Below are 24,559 nucleotides of genomic sequence, written 5' to 3' on the forward strand. Positions count from 1 at the left end.
CTTTTAACATTCTGTCAAGGGTCTACAGATGAAAAGTAGCCTTTTGGGCTAATTCTGGCACGTTTACATTTATGTTTATTAATGTGCATTGCCCCTGTAAATAAATAAACTAAATACAAACACCACAAACTACTTTCCTAACTCTTCATCAGTGTAAAGAACACCAAGAATAACAAGAACTATATAGTTTTAATAATCTTTCTAATTCAAAGAGAATAGTGGAATTCACACCTCTATACTATAATGATAACGACACAAATAAAATCATTGGAATACTTTCAGAATGACTTTCTTCCAGATAATAAACGATAAAAACACTGACAGCCAATCAGAATCCATCCTGCGTTAAAGAGCTCGAGCATTTAAAGGGTTAATTCACCCAAAAATGAAAATTCTGTCATTAATTACTCACCGTGCAGCTGCAGATGGCAAAAATGCAGTGCACTTACAATAAACACAACATTATCATTACCATTATAATTAGTGTTATTAGTGTGAACTCTAACTAAATGCAGTCAAATGAGATGTTACAGGACAGAATCAGAATCCAAAGACACAAATGCACTGAGGCTTTACATTTTACAACCTAAAAACAATATCAGTATTGCTTATATCAATATGCTTATATATATATATATATAACTTGATATAACTTGCTTATATCAATATGCTTCGCATATTTCTCCTGAACTACCCCAGCATGAATTAAAACACACCTAAATGATTTAATAGATGTTCACACTGGCGATGTAACGATATGAAAATTTCTTATCATGATTATAGATTATCACAGTTATCAGTATTATCATGGTATTGTTCAAATGGGCTGGAAACCTTCAAAAAGTACTGACACATAAATTGTTCCATCAATAAATAAATTAAATTACTACTGCAGTCAAATGATTAATAGTGATTAATCGCATCCAAAATAAAACTGGGAACATTTAAAGACAGTTTAAAGCAGCATCAGTTTATATATAAACCCTCACACACACACACACACACTGGTGTTTAATGACGGGATGTGTAATTACCCACAACGCTTGACTCATTCAGCCCACCACACACACACACACACACACACACACACACACACACTCTCTCTCTCTCTCTCACACACACACACACACACACTCGCGCTCTCTCTCACACACACACACACACACACACACGCACTCTCTCTTTCTCTCTCTGTTTCCTGCTGAATGCCAGACATGCAAAGCATGCAAGAAACCCGGAGGATCTTCAGTGTCTCTCTGTCTGTGTGTGATCAGTTTCATATGACCTCTGGACTGATTACTTTATTTCATTACACTTATTACTGATGCTGAGCTGCTGGAACCAGTGCAAACCCAGCAACAGGAAAACACTCACAACTTTATCTGACGCTTTTTATATGTTAGGACAAAAGTTCCTAAAGTAATGTTCTTCTAACTGTATTAATATTTGATATATGTTCTCATAACGTTGAGAGAAAACGTCTGACATCAGCATTCCTTGACCATCCTTATGATGACATTCTCAGTGTTGAGAGAAAATACATTTTGGGTGAAAATAAAGTTGTAAGAAACTTATTAGTAACCTTTAAATAATGTTCTAAGTACAAGAAGAAAACTGGACATTTTAACGTTCATAGAATATTACAGTTGTTTTCAGCTGCTTGCACACATTTTCAAAACTTTGCCTCTTTTTTTCAAAACTTTACACAAATCCAAGAATTACACATAAAATGCAAAATGCCTCACATCTCTTGCAAAATGAAGCACTGCATTCAAAATATCACAAACACATCTCAGAAACAAACATTTGCAAACACCTTTGCCATGATATTAATTCCTGTTAGATGTTTGTGTGTTACATAGAGAACTGTGTTGTGTTTTGCCAAAACTGTTTTATGAAATTGAAAACTGAGTCAAAGGCTGAGAATTAGTGTCTGGTTTTGCAGATTTGGTGTGTGTTTCTGCTGTTTGAGTGACAGCTTTCAGAAACTGTGTGACAAGGAAAGATTTAGTGTGGAAGCAGCTGAACAAAACTGTAAAAATATTATATTTTCAGTAAAGATAAAGTTTTTGTAACTGAGTAAAGATGATAAGTGCTAGTGCAGTTTAATTCTTGACACACTGGAGGTATTTATAGAGGTTTTATTGATTGATGAAATGCTGTAGTGTAATGGAGTATAGAGTAACTCCTGAGAGTACTAGAGAGTTCATCACATCACTGGAGAACGCTTTAATAGAGCGGAACGAACGAAACCACAACTCCACAATAACTAGAAAACATTTACAAGTTTGGGATCAGTACGATTTTTTTAATGAAGTCTCTTATTTGATTAAAAATACAGTAATATTGTGCAATATTATTACAGTTTCTAATATTGGTTTCCTATTTTAGTATATTTTAAACTGTAATGTATTTCTGTGATCAAAGCTGTATTTTCAGCATCATTACTCCAGTCTTCAGTGTCACATGATCTTCAGAAATCATTCTAATATACTGATTTATTATCAGTGTTGAAACTGTTTGTCACAGTGCACACAACGGGGATGAACGAGGAACACAAAGACGAGGATAAAAGTCTTTAATAAATCCATTCAAGGCAAGACAAGGCAGGGCTGACACAGAAACACCGGGAGTAACGAGTAGACAAGACAAAAACTAACTGAACTGACAGGACTATAAACATACAGGATAATCATAGATAATAAGACAAACACAGCTGGACAAGAATTAACTGATAATCACACTTAACAAGGTCAGGAAACAAACCAAATATGGACACAAGACACACACGACAGAGGACTAACACTGTTGTGCTGCTTAATATTTTTTTGGAACCCGTGTTACTTTTTTTCTTTGATGAATAAAAAGATAAAAAGAACAGCATTTATTCAAAATAAAAATCCTTCCTAACAAAGGGAAAGGGAAGTGGTGTGTGGCCAAGTATGGTGACCCATACTCTGAATTAGTGCTCTGCATTTAACCCATCCAACGTACACACACACAGCAGTGAACACACACCCGGAGCAGTGGGCAGCATTTATGCTGCAGCGCCCGGGGAGCAGTTGGGGGTTCGGTGCCTTGCTCAAGGGCACCTCAGTCGTGGTATTGAGGGTCATTCACTCCCCCCACCTACAATCCCTGCCGGCCCGAGACTCGAACCCACAACCTTTGGATTACGAGTCCGACTCTCTAACCATTAGACCACGACTGCCCATAATATAAGTCTTTACTATCACTTTTTATCCATTTAACACATCCTTAATAATAATAATTATTAAGCAGCATAATTGTTTCCAACACTGATAATAAATCAGCATATTATTATGATTTCTGAAGATCATGTGACACTGAAGACTGCAGTAATGATGCTGAAAATACAGCTTTGCTTCGCAGGAATAAATTACAGTTTAAAATGTATTAAAACAGAAAACTGTTACTTTAAATTGTAATAATATTTCACAATATTACATTTTTGTCTGGATTTTTGATCAAATAAATGCAGCTTTAATGAGCAGAAGAAACTTCATTAAAAATCTTACTGATCCCAAACTTTTGAACGGCAGTGTATATCACAATTGCTACTGGGTTTGTTGGTGCAATATAGAATAGCACAAAAACTCATTCTTATTATTATAATCATTTAGAAATAAACTATGTCTCCCTTTCTCTTCTAAGCAGAGAGTGTCTCAGGTTCATAAAGCTGTCATGTGTGATCAGATCAGCTCAGCACTGGACTTTATTATCCTGCAGACTTCATGCATCTCTTCTGCCTCAAGCAAACAGAGTCTAATAAGTCTAATAGGCGATGATCAAATCATACTATCTGCTGAATTTAGGCTTGAATTAGAGGAACATCACAGAAAGGGCAGACGCTTAATGGGAATTCTTTCTTTTCTGGTCAGCGCAGCCATGAGATGCAGTTTACACGCTTCTGAAGTCCTGCTCCAGCAACAGAGGGTTTAATCCTGCTAATGTCTGGGACTTCTGAAGCGACCCAAAGCAGAACAACAGGAGGAAGGTGCAGAGCAAATTATGTTCATGAGAGCGGCAGCGCTGTTTGAACCTGAGAGCCGACCACCGGCTTTGATCTTCCTGAGATCAGGACTGGATTCTTCACAAACACACACACACACACACACACACACACACACACACACACACTCACTCACACACACACACACTCACACACACACACACACACACTCACTCACAAACACACACACACACACACACACACACACAGAGAAAATTCAATAATGGATCTCTGGGAAAGAGGGCTGGGAGGCCTGAGTCACATGACAAGCCTAAGAAATCAGAATAAACCTAGACAACTGAGATTAATAGCAGTGAGTTTGATTTCACAAGCATAATTCCCAAATAACTCATTTAGGATATTAAAACGGATAAATATATATAGTGCATGTGTATTTATATATACATAATAAATATACACAGTACACACACATATATTATGTACACAAAAACGTTTATTTTGGATGCGATTAATCACGATTAATCTAATTTAAACTCTTCATATGAACTATTACATAACTTTTAGTCTGATCTAGAAGAGCAGTTTCTTACCTGAGGCCATGGCACTCGATGTACTGGCTCCATTCAGATAGAAATGATTGCTGAGGTTCAAGTCTAACCGTGTGATCGTCCGACGGTTGCCGTTTTTGTCGATGACCTCTGTGGCGACTTTGGGCTCGTCTCTCGAGGAGCGTTTATTCCCATCATCCTCCTCAGGAAGCAACACAATCCGGTGGTTCATCTGGGGACTCGGGAGCTGAGAAGACAGAGGTGATAAGACAGGAGACATGCTCTGGAGACTGTTGGCAGGAGGATAAGACAGATTGAAGACCCCAGAGAGAGAGCTTGATGTGGGGCTTCTGCTCCAGGGACGAAGGTTAGAGCTCCTAGAGCTGGCGTCAATGGAGGGTGAGAAGTTAGATCTGGTTTTCTCATTGTCCACCTGAGTAAAGCGCTTGATCTCTTCTTGCTGGTGATCCAAGCTGGAATGAGATACAGGTTCCTCTTTGGAAGCCGTATGGATTTGTTTTGTAGCCATTTCATCAATTCTCACGTCTCTTTGATTGATTTCCAAACTTGGTTGACTTTGTTGGTTTTCTTTAATATTCCCATTAGTCATTATCTCCTTTTGGACGCATCCATGTTGGTTTCCCAATGGTTTTTTGTACTCCAAAGTGAGTTGGCTATCAAACTCCAACAGCTCTGCACAAAGATCCATTTCGGATTCAAAAGAACGAGGTTCTTCCATAAAATCCCACCCATCGTTTGCGATCTGGAAGTGTTCCTCCATCGGAGGAAAAACCTCGCTGGAGATGCTCACATAAGAGCCTGATCCTGGAGTATCTATGCCAGGGATGGAGATTGCTTTCGGAGAAAACTCGGATGCTCCACTTTGCACCTTTTTCTTTATCTCTTCAGCGCTCTTAGAACCCAGCTTCTTCAGCTTACGAACTCTTAAAGCTGCTCTCTTATGCTCTGGGGACGGAGAAATAGTGCTGTTAACATCACCTCCGAGATGTTCCCCATATCCTTCCAGAAGCTTTCCATCTTGGTTGCCCATCTTAATCCTGTGTGCGCAGTCACTGCATAAAGACAGGAGGTCTGTCAGCAGCTGATGGTGTTCTGCGGCGAGCCAGCGGAGCTGCACGACCGCTCCTTTAGTCGCCTCGCAGTAATACTGGCCTCTTTGTTTAGCGTCTTCATCTTGAGGCCGGACTTCACCAGGGGTTTGGCCAGCTCGTGAGAAACCTCGGGACTTCCTCGTTGGGAAGTAGAGACTGATGAAGCACAGCTCCTGGATGGGTTTGTACAGACGCAGCACAGTGTGCGTGCCTTCCATTACGGAGACCTGTTTTAATTAGTCACACTCCTAAATTAAGTTGGTGGTTGTCTCGTGGGTCTCGTCTCGAGTCGGGGACGGCCCGGGGTGGATTGACACGGCGGGTGTTCATCATCGGGGCGATCGAAGGCCTGTCAAAATTACGGAGGCTTTTAGTGAGACATAAACACTCATAAATCTGTTTTAAGATGCATGTAGACTTGAAGAGTTCAGATGCAACAGCCTCTAAGTACATCTGACATTTTTCATAAAATTAGCATTTCTTTCTGGCTGCTATATATAGGTTTCTATGGTAGTACTGGTACTTCTGAATGGGTTGAGGCTGGGATTTAGTGCATTTGAAGGTTAAAATACTTGATGAACATATACTATGTGTGGAGAGCATTCACTCAGTATCTTCATCTCATTTTTGACAAAGATGGCTTTTAGAGGCTTTTGCATTGGAACTCTTCAATTGTAAATATGCAACAGATTTTTATCTAAAAACCTTATTAAAACATGACTTTTTGCATAGACACAGACCTTTAAAATCCACAACAATATCAAAAGTAATATTTTTTATTAATAGCAATTACAAATAGGTTTTAAAGTTATCAACAAGTATTAAATTTGGCTTGCACACTGAATTATTTTAAAAAGACAAACATACAAAAAAAATGTAAACACTAAAAAAATATTTTTTGAAGTTGTAAATGAAATTATGATTTTTGGAGTACATTTTACAAGAAAATGCTATTTTAGTCTTTCTACTTCATGTTTAATTATATGCATTAATTGCTGAATCTCTGTAATTATTTGTGAAATGTACTAGCAATTTCTGAGTAAATTTGTTGTTCTTCAGAGAATTAAATTAAAAATAATATTTAAAAGTAACCTAAATATTGTCATAATCAACAGATTAATCTTGTAATATTCCATGCATCGTAGCTGGGGTCTTACAACTCTTTGCCAGACATGTTTACAGGCCAGAAAATAAACTGTGGAGATGCTTTGGCAAAAATATCCATGAATGCACAACTAACAGAGGGTCTATTGATAATGTCATTCAGTACGCTTTTTCATGCTAAAGCCTTTGAACTGTATGCATAATTATTTAAATACGCAGTTGAGTGAGTAGAGCACCCTTCATCATGAGCCTCATAATAATCAGCCATCACACACACACACACACACACACACACACTCATTATAATGACACTTTAAAATAATGTGAGCTCATGCAGAAGCTGCAGTGAATGTCCCTTTAAAACATGACATGACAGTTCAACAGTGATCAAACCCAAACAAACCAGTATCTTATATTGGTGCATTATAGGAGCGGTGCATTGAATAATCTGCACTATATTGAGCATCATTTATTATGCAGAAAGTTATTTTTGCACTGCTGCATAATTGATGCTTTAAACATACACTGCATTTCGCACAGCCACGCGATCACTTTGCATTTAACAATGCATCTTTAATGTTGCTAAAATATGATTACGATCAACTGCATTTGCATGACCTTTTCATATCTATAATAAAACATGGCATTAAGTTCGGCGTCTTTTTTGCTGCTGTTCGTCCAGCAAATAACACGCAGTATGTCATCAGCATTAACACATAATTTCAGCCTAAATGAACGTGTTTGATTTCTATAATCGAGTGTTATTTGAAGTTAATCGTGTTGAACTCACCCATCTGAGGCGCATGACGGATCCGCGTCTCTCTCTCGGAATAAAGTGCGTTCTGGAGGACAGCGCTCTCAGCCTGTGATTGACAGGCGCGCAGACCAGTCAGAGGCGGCGGCGTTTGTATCCGCGGCTGTGATTGGTTGGCTTCAAGGTGGCCCCGCCCCCATCAGAAGTGTGTCATACAGCAAGCAGCAGTGCTGCAGAATGTCAGAAAGACAGCAGTATGGACTTAAAGGGGACAGAAGAACCTCTATCTATCGATCTATCTATCTATAATATATCTATATTAAATAGTCAACAGAAAGTTCAAAGAAGCTAAATGTATGAAGAATAGAGCGGCGTCTGAATTTATGAGAATATATGAGGAGGGGGGGGGGCTTTAATTACTTTTACAGTGAAAAAAAATTACTTTGACAAAGTTTTGATTTGGGAGGACAAATAATTTTTTGATGAAAAATACTTTACACCAAGAGACGAGATCGAATTAAGTAGGAGAGCCAATTTTAATTAAACTTCAAAAGGCGAGGGTTGCCAAGACTCAAAACAAAAAACATCTGGCAACCCTGACAAACTGAGTATAAATATTTACACTTACTGTAGTATCTTGAGAGGTTTTGTGACTCGTTACACAGTCATATTGAGTATTAATATTAATGAGGGAAAGCCTGTCAGTGTTTACCCCAGAAAGTCTGTCAGTTTAAATCACATTCTACATCATTCTGATTTACAATCTACTGTACTAAATCATAGTTTGTTCAGTTGTCGTTATGATAATATATATATTAAAAGCCTACATGTAAATATACACCAACTTTCATAAGAGCTTGCCATATTGCTGCCAGTGTCTGGAGGAGTCCTGTATAAACACACGATGGGTTTATTGTAGTAACAGTAACTATAGTAACTGGATCTTGGTTCATATAATCTCTGACTTTCAAAAGAAAACAATACACATAATGATGAATATGAGTTTATATCACAGCTTCATCACCCAACCATTCTATTATTTTAATCTGTTATAGTTGGATAACTGGAAGAAAAATATATATTTTTATCTAATGTTTTACTGACATTATTAATGCATTTTAAAAAGATGCTTATAACAATAATAAAACATATTTTTAATTAATTTAACAATGACTAAATATGATCACTTCATGTTGGTTTACATTTATATTTTTGCACTGGCAGACGCTTTTATGCAAAAAAAAAAAAAATAATAATTAGTTGAGCTACAGGGAATACATCTATTTTTATTTATCTATTTCTATTTGTATATATTTGATGTTGTTTTGCAGTCACACCACCACTAGGAGGCAGCAGAGGATCAGACATCAAATTATGGTTTTAACTGCATTATGTTTTAATTGAAGTAATAGCTTATTAAATTATTTAACAGAACATTTCCCAATAAACTGCCACTAATGTATTTAATTAATTTATACAAATATCTAGTTCTGAGCAAAACAAGTTAAAAAGAGTGTTATACTAATACTAAATATAAAAACACGGGACTCTGTAGTGTATCATAGGACTCATATCTCACATAATTAGTGATTACATTAGAATGACATGAAACCAGCAACATTAAAATCTTTCACATGCATATGCAAAGACATCAGAAATAAAAAAATATATAATAATAATAAATAAAAATGGTCTGGTTCTTTGTATTTAACCTAGTTTCTTACAAACCTGGATGATTTTAGGTTGCTTCAAAAATAAAATAAAAGCATCTGCTAAATACATAAATGTAAATCCTTCAAACTGCTTATCCTCTAGGGTCTCAGGATGCATGTAGACCCTAAATATAAAAAAACAATAATACATTTTGCCGCCTTCATCTTCAAAACTGTCAGCAATGAATGATCAGATTCGTTTTGAAGCAGAACTGCAGCTTTGTCTCTAATATTGGCATGAAGAGTCACATTTGCTGTCAGAGAGGTCATTATCAATGTTACACCTCATTTTGCATTGCTTTCTTTAAAATCCATCACTTCATGTGACATTTCAAATGATTCATCCCTGTATTCTGGGCTGTATTTGTTAACATAGACATAATTAGCTGTTTATCTTCTGCAGTTACAGCCCATTGTGAGCCTGACATCATTTCACCAGTGAACAGAGCTCGATTAGTGTGTGTGTGTGTGTGTGTGTGTGTGACCTTGAACACAGCAGCAGGCTCTATACAGCGTCCCAGTTATCTACTTTACTCACTGCATGAAGAGCCAAAGTCACTTACCAGCTTCTCAAAGAAGAGCAGACACTGAGCTCTCATAGTTTAGGGAGACTGGGTCACACAGTCTGTACGGTTTACAGACACTGGGCACTTACACACATGCTTGCTTTCTATAGCAATTCAATAACTCCATCATATGACAACAAAATGTGTTCAATTAACTCCATCTTAAGCTCACTATATTCATGTAAATATTATATAATGTTTTTTTTCCAAATATGCAACATTCACTATTTGTTATTGAATGCTATAATAATGATAATATAATAACAATAATAAAATTAATATACAAAATGCTAATAATAAAAACAAATTCAGGCAGCAAAGTTCAGCTTTTTTTAAATGTTTAAGCAAAAACAAAAACATAATCAATTTATATACATAATAACATAAGAGAAGCAAACACATTAGTGTTTACATAAGAAATAAATAGATGCACATAAAATAAATAATAATATAGTTATAAAATAATAATTCAGACAGAATTATTTACTTTTTCGTTATATTTACTTTTTTAAATTATATTTTTATTGAATACTATAAGTCTAATACATAACTAAATAAAAAATACATACAGGTAAATAAAACAATAATAATAATCATAATAATTTTGCATTTATATTTATTAATTTATCGGACGCTTTTATCCAAAGCGGCTTACAAATAAGCAATAATCAAGCAATAATCAAGCAATTTATCATAAAGACGCAATAAACACAAAAAGTGCTAAATAAACTGTCCAGACGTCATTAAGGTGATTACAAGCTAAAACAGGGAGTGATTAAGGAAAGTAAAACACAGAGGAATTTTTCTCACGAAGTGCTGACGGAAAAATAATAATAGGACAAAATAATGAATAAATAAATGTATAAAACAATAATAAATAATAAAGCGGCTCAAAGTTTTACACTTCCGTGTATTAATTAATTTTTTTAGTTAAATATTTTTTTTATTAGAAACTATAACAAAACAGAAACCTATCCAATACTTCACCTGTGTATTAATATTTTTATTTAATTTTTTTGTTTTATTGCAATTGAACAATCAAATAACAAATAATAATACACTTGAACATCCATAACAATGAGATGACAGTGGATGACAAAAACATAAGCAAGACAATAGAAACATTTGAAGTAGTCCTACAAAGAAAAAAGACATATTAATCCAATTACACTTCGCTCAACAAAATGTCATATAATTTCAAAAATTTTACACTTTTTTTGTTGTTAATTTTTTTCAACGTCTTAATTAAGTCGTTAAAGTCACACAAAAAATTATATAATTTGGGTACTTTTAGAGAAAACTTACACTTATGGATAAAATATTTTGCTAATAAAATAAATATGTTTCCAATATATTCTGTTTTATGATTACAATGAGAAAAATAACAAATTACATCACCCAATACAAATTCAATATCTAATTTTAGAATACTACTTTTACAGAAATTACAATTCAAGTTATCATTACCAAATTTAGATGTGAGTTTGTTGGAGGGGTAAATATTATGTAAAATTCTTCAGTGTAATTCTTTCACCTTGTTGGGGATACAAATAAAAAGGTAAAAGCCATGCTTTTTTCCAATTAATATTATCTATCAAAGAATCGTAATTCGTTTTCTTGACTGAAACACATTTCTTAAAATTTTATTATTACATTTTGGGTCGTAAATACTCTTATCTTCAATCATAAATTTCTGTTCACTGATAAATGACATTTCATTAGATGAACAAGTCCATTTGGTATCGCTTTTACCATTGTAAGAAATTCCTTATGAATAACAGGGAAATTATATTTAGCCATGAAATCATAATAAGAGTAAACATACCCTTGTGGATCTAACAAATCACAAAGATAATCAATACCCTTTTCATGCCAATTCTTAAGAAAAACCGACTTGTTCTTAGCAAGTATAGTTTCATTGTTCCATAGCTTAACTTTATGTGGGGAAAAATTGTGAACAAAGCAAAGTTTCCATGCAAAAGAGCCTGTTTGTGGAATTTAGAAAGCTTTATAGGAAGCTTAGAAGGAGAAAAACTACAGGTGAGCAAAAACTTAAGCCCTCACACTTTTTTATAGATATTATGTGGGATAAAATACCAAATAGACACAACTCTTTACCCAATTCAATTTAAAAGTATTATTAACATCAGAAAAATCAAGCATTTCAAAACCTCCCTCAGCTTTTTTACCATAAAACCTGTTTCTTCAGATGCTGATGTTTGTTTTTCCAAAAAAACAATAAACTATTAATCTGTATTCTCATGAACAAATAATGAAAAGGATGGATAAATGAAGCGAGCTAGACCTTCAGCTTTTATTAAAAGAACTCTACCAGGAAAAGATAAATCTCTTTGAAGCCAATTATTAAATATTAATTTAGCTTTTTTAATGTTAGGGAGAAAATTCATATCTTGTCTAAGAGATATTTTCTTAGAGATATGAATACCAAGATATTTCACACTATCTTTAATGGGTATATTATTCATAGAAATTATTTGTAAATGCATTAATTGTTTCAAGAGCCTTACCGACCTGATTTGTATTCTCTAAAACAGGGTTGTATCATCCGCAAGTTGTGAAGTTTTGATCTCACGATCAGAAATGATGGACACCCCTTTAATATCAGGATTATTGCGAATGAACAGAGAGAGTAATTCCACAACTAACACAAACAAGAAAGGAGAGATTCCACAACCTTGCCTTACTCCCCTATTAATAGGAAATCTAGTAGAGGAATCAAATTGTAAAAGAACCGAGCTATTAATATCCTTATATATCATTTTAACAAATTTGATCAATTTGACAAACAACTCTAGTGTCAAAAATTCACCTGTGTATTAATATGAATATGCGCCAGGCAGGCGTGACGTCAGAGCCGAAGCCCAATGCGGTTGAAGTGGACGCGTTGATCGGAGCGGCGCGGCGCGGCGCGTCTGACGGAGCTCGGCTCATCATGGCTGAAGCAGGAGACGCGGAGGATGAGATCCAGTTCCTGCGCACGGTGAGACTGCTTCTCTGTCAGGATATCTCTGATTTGTGTGTTTATCAAACACTGGTTCAAACGCGTTATATCGTGCGCGACGCGCCGCGAGACGATCGCTTCATTATAACGCAGTGGCGTTCAGTCAGAGATCCGCTTGATTATTAATAAACCGCTGATTATTGTCATGCACTTTGGTGTTTAATTGATGTGGGCAGATGATTAGCGAGAATGAAGATTTTTCTTTGTGTTGTATTTGACACATTAAGCTCATTTACTCTCGAATTAATGAATTATGAGCTGTTCAATGTGATTAGTTAACATAAGTTTCATTTGATCTAAGAAAGCTGGTGTGTAGCGCTAGAAATTCAGGTTGTTATGTGTTTATTTTGTATGTACACGTTGATTTGTGTGTGTGTGTGTGTGTGTGTGTGTGTGTGTTTGTGAGTGTGTGTATCTCTCTCTCTCTGTGTGTGCGTGTGAGTGTGTGTGTGTGTGTGTGTGTGTGTGTGAGTGAGTGAGTGTGTGTGTGTGTATCAATTCAATTCAAATTCAAGTGTGTTTTATTGGCATGACAAAAACTATACATTTGTTTTGCCAAAGCAATTGCAGCTGTGCTACTTACAAATAGTGCATATGTGTTAACAGAAAGAAAAAGAATAATAATAATTATAATAATAATGTATAAAAGTATTTAGCATGTAGTACAAAATGAATTACTAATGTAAGTATATCAATTAGAAATTAAAAATAAAATAAGATAAGGGATTAGACAGATTTACAGAGGCAAAATGTACATAATATAATAGAGTAATATGGTTTAATATAATAGAGTAATATGGTTTAATATAATAGAGTAATATGGTTTAATATAATAGAGTAATATGGTTTAATATAATAGAGTAATATGGTTTAATATAATAGAGTAATATGGTTTAATATAATAGAGTAATATGGTTTAATATAATAGAGTAATATGGTTTATTATAATAGAGTAATATGGTTTATTATAATGTAGATGTGCTGGAAACATCAGATCAGGGCAGATTGAGTGTTTTCTCTTCTATGGTGACAGGCAGACAAACACACAGCAGTTCTTGTGTTCTCCTAACAGATAGGGTAGTTTCTCCGGTTTGAAAGAGGTTTAAATGTGGGATGGATCTGCTGTATTTGATCAGAGAACACTGTCCGTATATATCTGTGTATTTGGAGCATTCTGTGAGGAAGTGCAGTTCTGTTTCCGTCTGATTCAGATCACAGTGTGAACACAATCTCTGCTCCGGGGTCTCTATCATCAGCTTGTGTCCGCTGAGTCTGTATCTGCTCAATGTGCTTCTCAGCTTCTTATCTGACTCTGTGTACAGATACTCTGCCATACTCTACTCTCTCTTTAGGGCCGAATAGCATTGCATTCCACTCTGTTGTTGTGTTGTGATGTAACTCTGTTTGATTTGAGCAGTAATCTGATTGATTCTGATGTTGTGATTCAGAGCATCAGTAGATGTTAGTGAAGCATCAGGACTGAGGGAAGGGCTTGCTTTCTTTGCTCATCTCTTGGTATTGCAGGGCTTTATAATGATATGACTGAGTGTCAGATGTTTCCAGAATTTAATTGCTCTTTTTTGTATCTTTATGATTCGAGGATATTTACCTAATTCTGCCCTGCATGCGTTATTTGTTGTGTGCCGGTGCACGTGTAATATAGTTTTACAGAGTTCTGCATGCAGGGTCTCAAGTGGATGTTTTTCCCATTTTGGATTTTTTCTCTGTCTCTCTCTCTCTCTCTGTTCCTCTTCATGAACTCTTCACAGCTCAGTCTGTCTGTCTCATGCAACTGATTTCCATAATCATGTCTGCTCCTATATACTGTATTATTCTGTAAATGTGTATTATAGTGAGCTTTGGATCAGTGATGATGATGGTGTTGCTCTTCATCATGTCTGATCAGTGTAATGTGCCGTGTGTGTTGATGTAAACCGCACACAGCTGTATGTCAGATAGTGTAACTCATGTGTCAGATGTGTTCATTTGTGCTGCTCACTGTGTAGCTTCTGTTATTTATTCAGTATAAATAGATGCATGGTAATTATATTTCATCACAAGTTTGTGAATTATGACTTCACGTGTTCATGAAGCTTGATGTTATAGTTTTGTGTGATGACGGTTTGTGTGACTGCAAGCTTGTTGCATCTTCACAGTGAGTGTGTCTAGGAGTGTGTGTGTGAGAGTGAGTGCACACAAGACTGTGTGTGAGTGAGAGAGAGTGTGTGCACCTGCATGAGACTGAGTGTGCATGTGAGTGAGTGTGTGAGTGAGTGTGCATGTGCGTGAGAGTTAGTGTGTGAGAGTGCATGCGCATAAGACTGCGTGTGTGTGTCTGTGTGAGAGTGTGTGCACATGCATGAGACTGAGTGTGCATGAGAGTCAGTGTGTGAGTGTGCATGTGCGTGAGAGTTAGTGTGTGAGAGTGCATGCGCATAAGACTGTGTGTGAGTGTGTGTGCACATGCATGAGACTGAGTGTGCATGAGAGTCAGTGTGTGAGTGAGTGTGCATGTGCGTGAGAGTTAGTGTGTGAGAGTGCATGCGCATAAGACTGTGTGTGAGTGTGTGTGTGAGAGAGTGAGACTGTGAGTGTGTGTGTGAGAGAGAGAGTGTGTGCACCTGCATGAGAGTGAGTGTGTGAGTATGCATGTGCGTGAGAGTGCATGCGAACAAGACTGTGTGTGCGTGTGTGTGTGAGAGAGAGAGTGTGTGCACATGCATGAGACTGAGTGTGCATGAGAGTGAGTGTGTGAGTGAGTGAGTGTGCACGTGCATGAGAGTTAGTGTGTGTGTGTGTGTGCATGCGCACAAGACTGAGTGTGTGTGAGACTTTGAGTGTGTGTTTGTAAGAGTGTGCATTTTCATTTTCATTTTATTTATTTGATAGGGACAATGCTCATTGATCAACAAACAAGTTACTTGCTGTAAACAAGCCAGAGTTAGCTACAAGTGCTAGTTTCCATCTGTTGTCCCTAGCCAGGTCTTAACAGGCACCCTAAAATACAAAAATGTGTGCATGTGTACATCTGTGTGTGTGTGTGCTCATTTGTGAGACTGAGTGTGCATGAGATTGTAAGAGTGTGTGCGTCTGTGAGTTGATGTTTTGTGTGTGTGTGTGTGTGAGAGACTTTAATTGGTGTGTATCTGTAAATGCACGTTTATGTGTGTGCGTATGTGTGCATGCAAGACTGTGTGTTGTGCAGTGCAGCATGAGGCTGCAGCAGGGAAGTGTGTGTGTGTGTGTGTGTGTGTGTGTGTGTGTGAGCAGCGCGGTCTCACTGCAGAAATAACTCCCTGTTCTCTGTCTGTCTCTCCATCCAAACACAGAGTGTGGATTGATTTCACTCGGTGATTGTCTTTGTTTGTGGTCTTTCAGTCTGAATATCTGATAAACACACAAACTGTTTGTGTTTCTTCTTGTGGACGCTGCTAATAAACAGCACAGCGAGTGTTTCCCCGGTGAACATCTAATGTGAACTTATTTATTGACACATTCATGAAATTGAAGATCTGCAGGGCTCGCAAAGTTTCTAAATCCCTGGATCCCTTCGGGCAGGTACTCTTCAGATTTGGTAGCCCGAAAATTAATTTAACTAGCCCAAATAAAATAAAGACCATAAATGTCAATCAAAAACATTATCAATACACAAATATCAAGAATATCAAGGAAAGAGTTTTATTTGACTATTTACAAGGTATCTGTAGAATTCTTAAAAATCTTATTTAAGGCAATTTGAAAAATAATTTCTTATACCATTTAACGTATTTAAAACTGTCTAAGGCCTTAAAACTCTTCAGTTTAGCTGTATCACATTTAAGGACCCGTGGGAGCAATGTTCCTTTGTTTTCTTGCTGAGCAAAACTTCTCTCTATTGGGCGGACAACCTGAGCAAAAGCACTCTTTACACCAGACCTGTACAGCACACACACACACAATAAAGTGTGTAACTTTGAACTGTAATGTGCTGTTTATATTTGACCCTTGATGTGACTAAATGATGTATATTTTAGGTTAAAGAGAACATGTTTACTGAACAATACACTGCAGTTCAAACGTTTGGATCAATAAAGCTTTTAAAGAAGTTTCTTATGCTCATCAAGGCTGTATCTATTTGCTAAAGAATACTGAATATTATTTCACAATAATATTGTGATATATTATTGCAATTTAAAATAAGCTTTCTATTTGAATATACTTGAAAATTGTATTAATTCCTGTGAAGCAAAGCAGTATTTTCAGAGTCACATGATCCTTTAGAATCATTCTAATACGCTGATTTATAATCAATGTTGGAAACAGTTCTACTGCTTTATTTCATTTTATTTTTTTATTATACTGTATTTTTTGGGACCTGTGATATTTAAAAAAAATAAAGTTAAAAAGAACAGTGTTTAGTCAAAATAGAGATTTTGTTACAATATAATCTGTTCAAAAGTTTGGGGTCAGAAATGTTTTTCTTTCTTTTTTAAAGATACTTTAAAAACGTTTAAAGAAAGTTCAATAAACTTTATTCAGCAAGGATGTGTTAAATGGATCAAATTGATAGTAAAGACTTCTATTGTTAGAAAATATTTAACTATAAAAAATATGTGTGTAAATATATGTAAATATTTAGAAAATAATTTTGAATAAATGCAGTTCTTTTAAACTTTTTATTAATCAAAGAAAAAAGAAACACAGGTTCCCAATAAATCTGAAGCAGCAGAACAGTTTCAACACTGATCATAAATCAGTATATTATTATGATTTCTGAAGATCATGTGACACTGAAGACTGGAGTAATGCTGAAAATACAGCTGCAGATCACAGAAATAAATGATATTTTATAGTATAGGTATTAAAATAGGAAACCAATATTAGAAATTGCACTATATCACTGTTTTTTCTGTATTTTTGAAATGAATGCAGCCTTGATGAGCAAGAGACTCAAAAACAAGGTCAATTATTTATCAGGTTTATAATATAGCCCTAACATAATATACTATCAAAACAAACTATTTAAACTGATAGAATAGAATAGAAACTGAAGCCAAACTTAAGCTGAGATCTGTAATTTAAATATAAAACCGTGAACATATGAATTCTTCTATATCTGTCTAAACATGGTTATGAAGTACAGTTTGTACAATACTCTTGTGTGTGACTGAACATGTTTCAGAGTTTAGTTATTTCCAGCACTTAATCAAGCCGCTCTTCTTTAATACATGAGGATGTTTTATTTCAGATGTCATTGTGTTTGTGTTGTCTCTCGTGTTGAGCGCACCGTAACTATTGAAGTATTCAGTTCCTACAGCGACTCATTTGGTGCACATCGTGCTCTTTCTGTGAAACCGGCTCTAACTCTGTCGTGACATCAGCTCTAGAGCGGTTTGCCCGAGCATTGCTATTCTTTACCTCTTACTGGCGGCATTCAATCAAGGCTTCCCAACTCATTTGTGTGCGCGAGGCACATTATTTCTCCTGTGCGGCCGCGGTGGAAGAAGAGCGCTCAGCTTAGAGGAACACTGCATGAGAGCCCTGTATTTAAGGCCCGTCGAGCAGGCAGTGATGCATTCTGGTAGCCATTACCGTATATCTTGTACATTACCGTATATCTTGTAAATAATTATAACCAAATTTAAAATGCATAGTGTAACAATGAATTGATAAGTAACTGTGGTTAGTGAGATGTACAATGCATTTTGGTGCATTACAAGGCATAAGCAAAGCATTAAAACTACTCTTATAATGCATTATGCATAAAGGCTTTAAGTAAAGTGTTACTATAGATTTTCTATTAAATGAATGTAGAATAAAAACCCATGGTCAATTTTATTTGTTGGATTGTTTTATTTTGACAGGACGATTTTATTTGCTGTCTGAGAATTTGTAAGAAAAATGTGATGTATTGCCATCAAAATAATGTTATAAGATAATATTTATAATAATAGGCTTAATCTTCTTCATGCATTTTTTTTTTGAGTTAAAATATAAACAGGACATGTTGATGAGATTCACCCTCAGAGCATGGAAATATATCGGTGTCTCTGATTTTACATCACCTTCACTTACCAGACAGCCTGTTTACCGTGATTTACTGTGTGTGTGTGTACACCTGTGGCACCTGTAGTTTGTCACACACACACACACACACACACCTGTTGTGTTGTCTGTGATGTGAATCGCGTCTGATATCAGAAGAATAAAGACACAGCGTCTGACGAGTGACATTCAGACCTACTTCTGTTTATCAGACTCGCTCCTGCTTCATGGACAGACAGATAAGAGAGAGTGTGTGTGTGTGTGTGTGTGTGAGTGTGTGTGTGAGTGTGTGTGTGTGTGACTGATAAGGCCACTTCAGGACAGAGTTTAATTCAGTGTGACGGATCTGTGAGCGGAAACCTTTTCATCTTGAATAAAAGTGAAACCGCTCAGGATCAGATCTGAGCTTCATTTGCAGCAGACACTAGCAACAGACGTGGTAATACAGTGTTTTTGGACATTTACCATGGTATTTAATCTAAGGCATAGTACAATCTCAGGCTTTTTGTCAAGTTTTTTTTTTCTGTCAAATGAAGCGTCAGTAGTGCAACTAGATAGATCTTCAGTTCAATTCAGGTTTATTTCTATAGTGCTTTTCACGATCAAAGCAGCTTTACAGGAAATGTCCTTTTATTTGAAGGTTTCTACATTATATTTAGAAGCAGCTTATCAGTGGTGACTGTGCTGGAGGCTGTGTTTGTGTTGTTTATGTTTATAAAAGCCTGTGTTATTGATATTCAGTTACTAATATTTAACATTTTCTGTTACATTGAGTTCTTTTTCTTAAAAGAAAGTCTTAAAAAGAAGCTTAAACATGGTAAGATCTGCCTGTTTGAGCTGTACTTAACTCAGATATAGTCGTGTATGAGTTTGTGCATTGATTCTTTTGTAATAGATCCAGTTTTTTTCTAATTTGTTGAAATCATGAAGCATCTATAATTTAACAATAATGTATTAAAGGTTTAACAAAAACTATAATGATTAAATCAAATTTTAGTCGAATTAATTAATCTTATAACATATACAATTCAACAACAAATTATTAAAGTTTTCTAAAATCTATTTTATTTAGTCCTAAACTCAGTTTTCTGCTTTAATTTTTCTGGATTCAGTTTTAATGGTTAAATGAGATTTTAGGAATTATAAAGCATGTATAATTATTTGAAATCATGAAGCTTTTACAATTTATCAACAGTTTTTTTAAGTTTACAAAAAATGACATTTTATGAAATGTTTTATATTTTCGAAGTACCATTTAATTTTTCCCAAATTCTGCAGATTTTCTGGTTTCTGCTTTAATTAATTGAAATCATACAATTTGACATTTATCTTTAATATGTGATGTTTTTACAACATTATCCCGATCCTCAGAGGCTTGTGGCCGTATGTTTCTATATTACTCATATTCAGTAAAGCACACATGCATGTTTCAGTGGATCCTGATTGTGACGTATTGCTGTAATTTAATCTGAAGCATTGTGTGTCTGTCAGTGATTGTTCAGATGGATGGATGAACACACACACACACACACACACACACGTACGCTGTAGACAGTGTGTGAATGTCTGCTGTAATAAGTTATTGATCCACTAAATGAAGAAATGTGCTCCACTATTGTAAAGCAGCTCCGCTCAGCGCTGACACGACTGTATCAAAGGCTTTTTAGTCACACACACACTCACACACACACACACACACACACACACACTCACACACACACACACACACGCACACACACACACACACTCACACACTCACACACTCGCACTCTCACACACTCTCACACACACTCTCACACACACACACACACACACACACACTCACACTCACACGCACGCACGCACACGCACACGCACACACTCACACTCACACACACACACACACACACTCACGCACACTCACTCACACTCACTCACACACACTCTCACACACTCTCACAAACACTCTCACACACACACACACACACACACACAGCAAAGTTTCATAATGTATGACTCAAAACTATGGTGGGTGATGGAAGCAAAAAATTATAAAATGATATCACGATATTTGTAATTTTGATCTGTTCAGTGACGGTCTTATCAGACTGAATCCTGAGTAAAAATAAGGTCAGTAAAGGTTATTTGATTTTATTTGATTTTTAACTACTGATTAAAATAATGTTTAATTGTTTAAATCGAGTCATTTTGTTCATGAATCAATATTTTACACAAATTTGAACATATAATTTATTTTGCTGTTGTGCTGGAGATAAGAGCTGCGATAAACACAATACTAGACATTTATTTGTTTATCAGTTTAAACTAATTTATAACAGTTTAACAGATTTGTCAAAAAAATCTGATTGCATTTTTTATAATGAAAAAATTATATATTGTTTTTTCATAACATGATTATAATGTATAATAATCAGCATGAATCTTTATACGGCTACACATCATTTTCTGATTATATATCATTATGGTTAAATAATAATACATTAATTAATTAATAATACATTTATTATATATATATACTTAAATCATAGCCTTACATTATACCAAGCCATAATATGATTTTATTGTGATTAATAATCATGCAGCCATAGTTCATCATTTTAAGTGCATCACCCTCCCCTACAAACTTAGGTGTGTCTGTGTAGTCTATATATTACTATACTGTATATCATTTTCTATAGATATACGTCTGATGTCCTGAATGTCACTGATGTCTGTAATGCTGTGGTTGTGTCTGATCCAGTGTCTCTCCTCGTTCACTGGGTCATCAGGATGAGATGTGTCGCCTACTGAGGGCACTTACTCTTAAAGCTGCTGATGTTTACTGTGCTGAATGAAATATCTGCATGTCGTAACTCACGGCGCAGAGTAAAACGCAGCCTGAACCGGTTTAACTCTGTCATCAAACTGCTTATGAATCTGATTCATTTCTCCCAATGCTCTTATCTTTCTGGATTTCATTTTAATGCTTCAATTACATTTTTGGATCTACAAAGCATGCATAATTAATTAAAAACATGAACCCTAAAAATATTTAACAACAAAATTATTCAAATGTTACAAAAACGGCCTTTTTATGGCTCCATGAATCCGTTTTATTTTCCCAGAGATCCGTTTTTTTCATTTCTAATTAGTTGAAAGTCTACAATTTAACATCAATTTATTAAACATTTTAAATTCTGTTTTTCTCTTTCATTTCCTTTTTGGATTCCAATGTAATGGTTTAATAAAATTTCAGTAAAAAAAACTTAATTGAAATCTTGAAACTTGTGCAATTATTACAAATTATTAAATCTTAACAAAAATTCCATTTTATAAAATGTTAAATTTTTTCCTAAATTGGGTTTTCTGCTTAAATTTTTCTGGATTCGGTTTTAATTGTTAAATGAAACTTTAGCAATTCAAAAGCATGTATAATTAATTATTAAAATAATTAAAATCGTGAAGCTTTTACAGTTTACTTTTACCAAAAATTACTTTTTATGAAATCAGTTTGATTTTTTTTTCTCCAAGTACCGTTTTATTTCCACAGATTTCTTTCTGGATTCTGCTTTGTCTAATTAATTGAAATCATACAATTTATATAATTTAACATCAATATATTAAAGTTCAAAAACTACATATCATGAAATCAAATTTGAGATGCAGCGCTAAGCAGTCTCTCGCTGCCGGTGCTTGCAATGATTTCTGCGTCTTTCTCAGACAGTGCAGACGTGTTTGCTGCATTAGTGCATGCCTCTATTTGATCGCGTCACATCATTGTTCGGGGCATATTATTCTGTCTTTTTGCTCATTCAGTTTTGGAACATTTGGTGCATCCCTAGAAGTACTGTCTCAAATGATCATGTAGTGTCATTTTCTTCTGATTTTGAGTCATTATCTTGCTGTTTTTGAGCGCCTGTGGAGCTGAAATAATCCCATAATGCAGCAGCAGCTGATCTCTTCCTCTGCTGACATTTACAGTCTCAGTTTCCACAGAAACCTGTCTCTTCCAGAGCCGCTGTGAGCCAGAAGCTCCTCAGATAACCAGGATCTTCTCCAGCAGATGTGTTCAGTGTGTGATCTGTGGAGTAAAGCCCCGGCTCATTTCATTGCATTTATTTGATTTAATCAGGGACAATGCACATTAATAGTACATGCAATATGTCAAATGCGCCAGATTTAGGAGAACATATGAAAATAGAAGGAAAAAAATAAACTAAGAATATTGAATCACAATTAATAAAATATTATTAATAATATATATATATTGATAATATAATAAAATATTATTATTTTTTTTTTACTCAAGATTTTAGTTTTTTTCATAATTCTGCTTTAATGGTTAAATAAATTTTTGGTAATTTAAAATGCTATTCTAATGAGTTGAAATCTTAAAAATGGAATTTAATATATTTAACAAATCAATTTTAAAATTTCAAATTTTATTCCTATTTTTTTCTGGATTTTTTAAATAGTTTAATTATAGTTGAATAATCAAAATGCATGTCTAATCAACTGAATGAATAAAACTTTAATTTAATAATGTTCAATTATTTAATTTATTTTACAGTATAAATCCCTAAAAAGTATTTTTCTCTCTCTTTTGTCTTTTTTTAATTATCTACACATTTATTATCGGTGGTAATCAAATAAAGGCATAAAACATAATTTATTTAATATTTAAAAATGTCATCAAAGGAAAATATTTCTGGAAAATAAAGTGCTGCACAACAGAGTTTACTGTTAAAATTAAAACAGAAAAAAGTTTCCTTAAACATTTTATTAATTCTTTCTTAATATTATTATTAATAAATGTATAATATTGCTGTCAAACGATTAATCGCATCCAAAATAAAAGTTTTTGTTTATATAATATATGTGTGTGTACTGTTTATTTATTATGTTTATATAAATACACACACACAGCATATATTTTGAAAATATTTACATGTATATAATTCTATTCATATAATTTATAAATATATTTAATATATAAACATAACATATTTTTCTTAAATATATACTGCATGTGTGTGTATTTATATAAACATAATAGATAAACAGTACACACACATATATAAACAAAAACTTTTATTTTGGATGCGATTAATAATTTGACAGCACTAATTTATAATGATAATATAATCATTAATATTAATGATGAATATTATAAGCTGTTATTGTTAAATATTCTGTTTTGTGAATTACCTTCCCCGGTGAACGAATACATTAAAGTTAAATAAGTTAAACTACAGACTTTAGATGTCAATAGCAGTCTTTTTGTGCTTTAATAAGTGCATATCACCTTTTGATGAATTGTACAGCCCTACTTTTGATTTGTTCGTTCCATGTTGTTGTGACTGGATTGTCTTCAGACGGTCATTAGTCTGTGTTTAGTCTGATCTGAGCGCGTCTCGCTCCAGGAACAGACTGTTGGCTCAGGAACGGCCGGCACCTGCAGCTCTAACACTCGGTTCTGCCCTCTAAACCATGCTTTATAGAGATGCTGCTGTCAGAGTGTGTGTGTCGTCTGTGAGATGCTTGTGCGGTCAGCAGTGTGTTTAATGAAAGAAAAGCGTTCCGTCAGCTTGTGCGATTACAGTCAGGGATAAATGCAGACGCAGTGTTTCAGAGAGAGATGCTGCTCTCAATAAACCTCCTCCAGCTCTGCTGTCAGTGTGTGTGTGTGTGTGTGTGTGTGTGTGAGTGAGTGTGTGTGAGTGTGTGTGAGTGTGTGTGTGTGT

General features: G+C 35.0%; 2 protein-coding genes across 2 annotated transcripts in view; one reads left to right on the plus strand and one right to left on the minus strand.

The window, feature by feature from the left end:
* Positions 1-7,742, minus strand: part of LOC306886313 (formin-like) — an 85,218-nt gene extending 77,476 nt beyond the window's left edge. The window contains exons 1-2 of the mRNA XM_079443319.1: positions 7,549-7,742; positions 4,585-6,003 (exon numbers count right to left, since the gene is read on the minus strand). Of these exons, the coding sequence (XP_079299445.1) occupies positions 4,585-5,872 (1,288 nt within the window). The 5' untranslated portion in view covers positions 5,873-6,003; positions 7,549-7,742. The remainder of the gene's footprint in view (positions 1-4,584; positions 6,004-7,548) is intronic.
* Positions 7,743-12,743: 5,001 nt separating this feature from the next.
* The window catches only part of LOC306886314 (ryanodine receptor 3-like), a gene marked incomplete at its 5' end in the record, with an annotated part of 172,700 nt that continues 160,884 nt past the window's right edge, over positions 12,744-24,559 (plus strand). The window contains one exon of the mRNA XM_079443321.1: positions 12,744-12,791. Coding sequence (XP_079299447.1) covers positions 12,744-12,791 — 48 coding nt within the window. The remainder of the gene's footprint in view (positions 12,792-24,559) is intronic.

The sequence above is a fragment of the Barbus barbus genome (assembly GCF_936440315.1).
Source record: "Barbus barbus genome assembly, chromosome: 20".
NCBI lineage: Eukaryota > Metazoa > Chordata > Actinopteri > Cypriniformes > Cyprinidae > Barbus > Barbus barbus.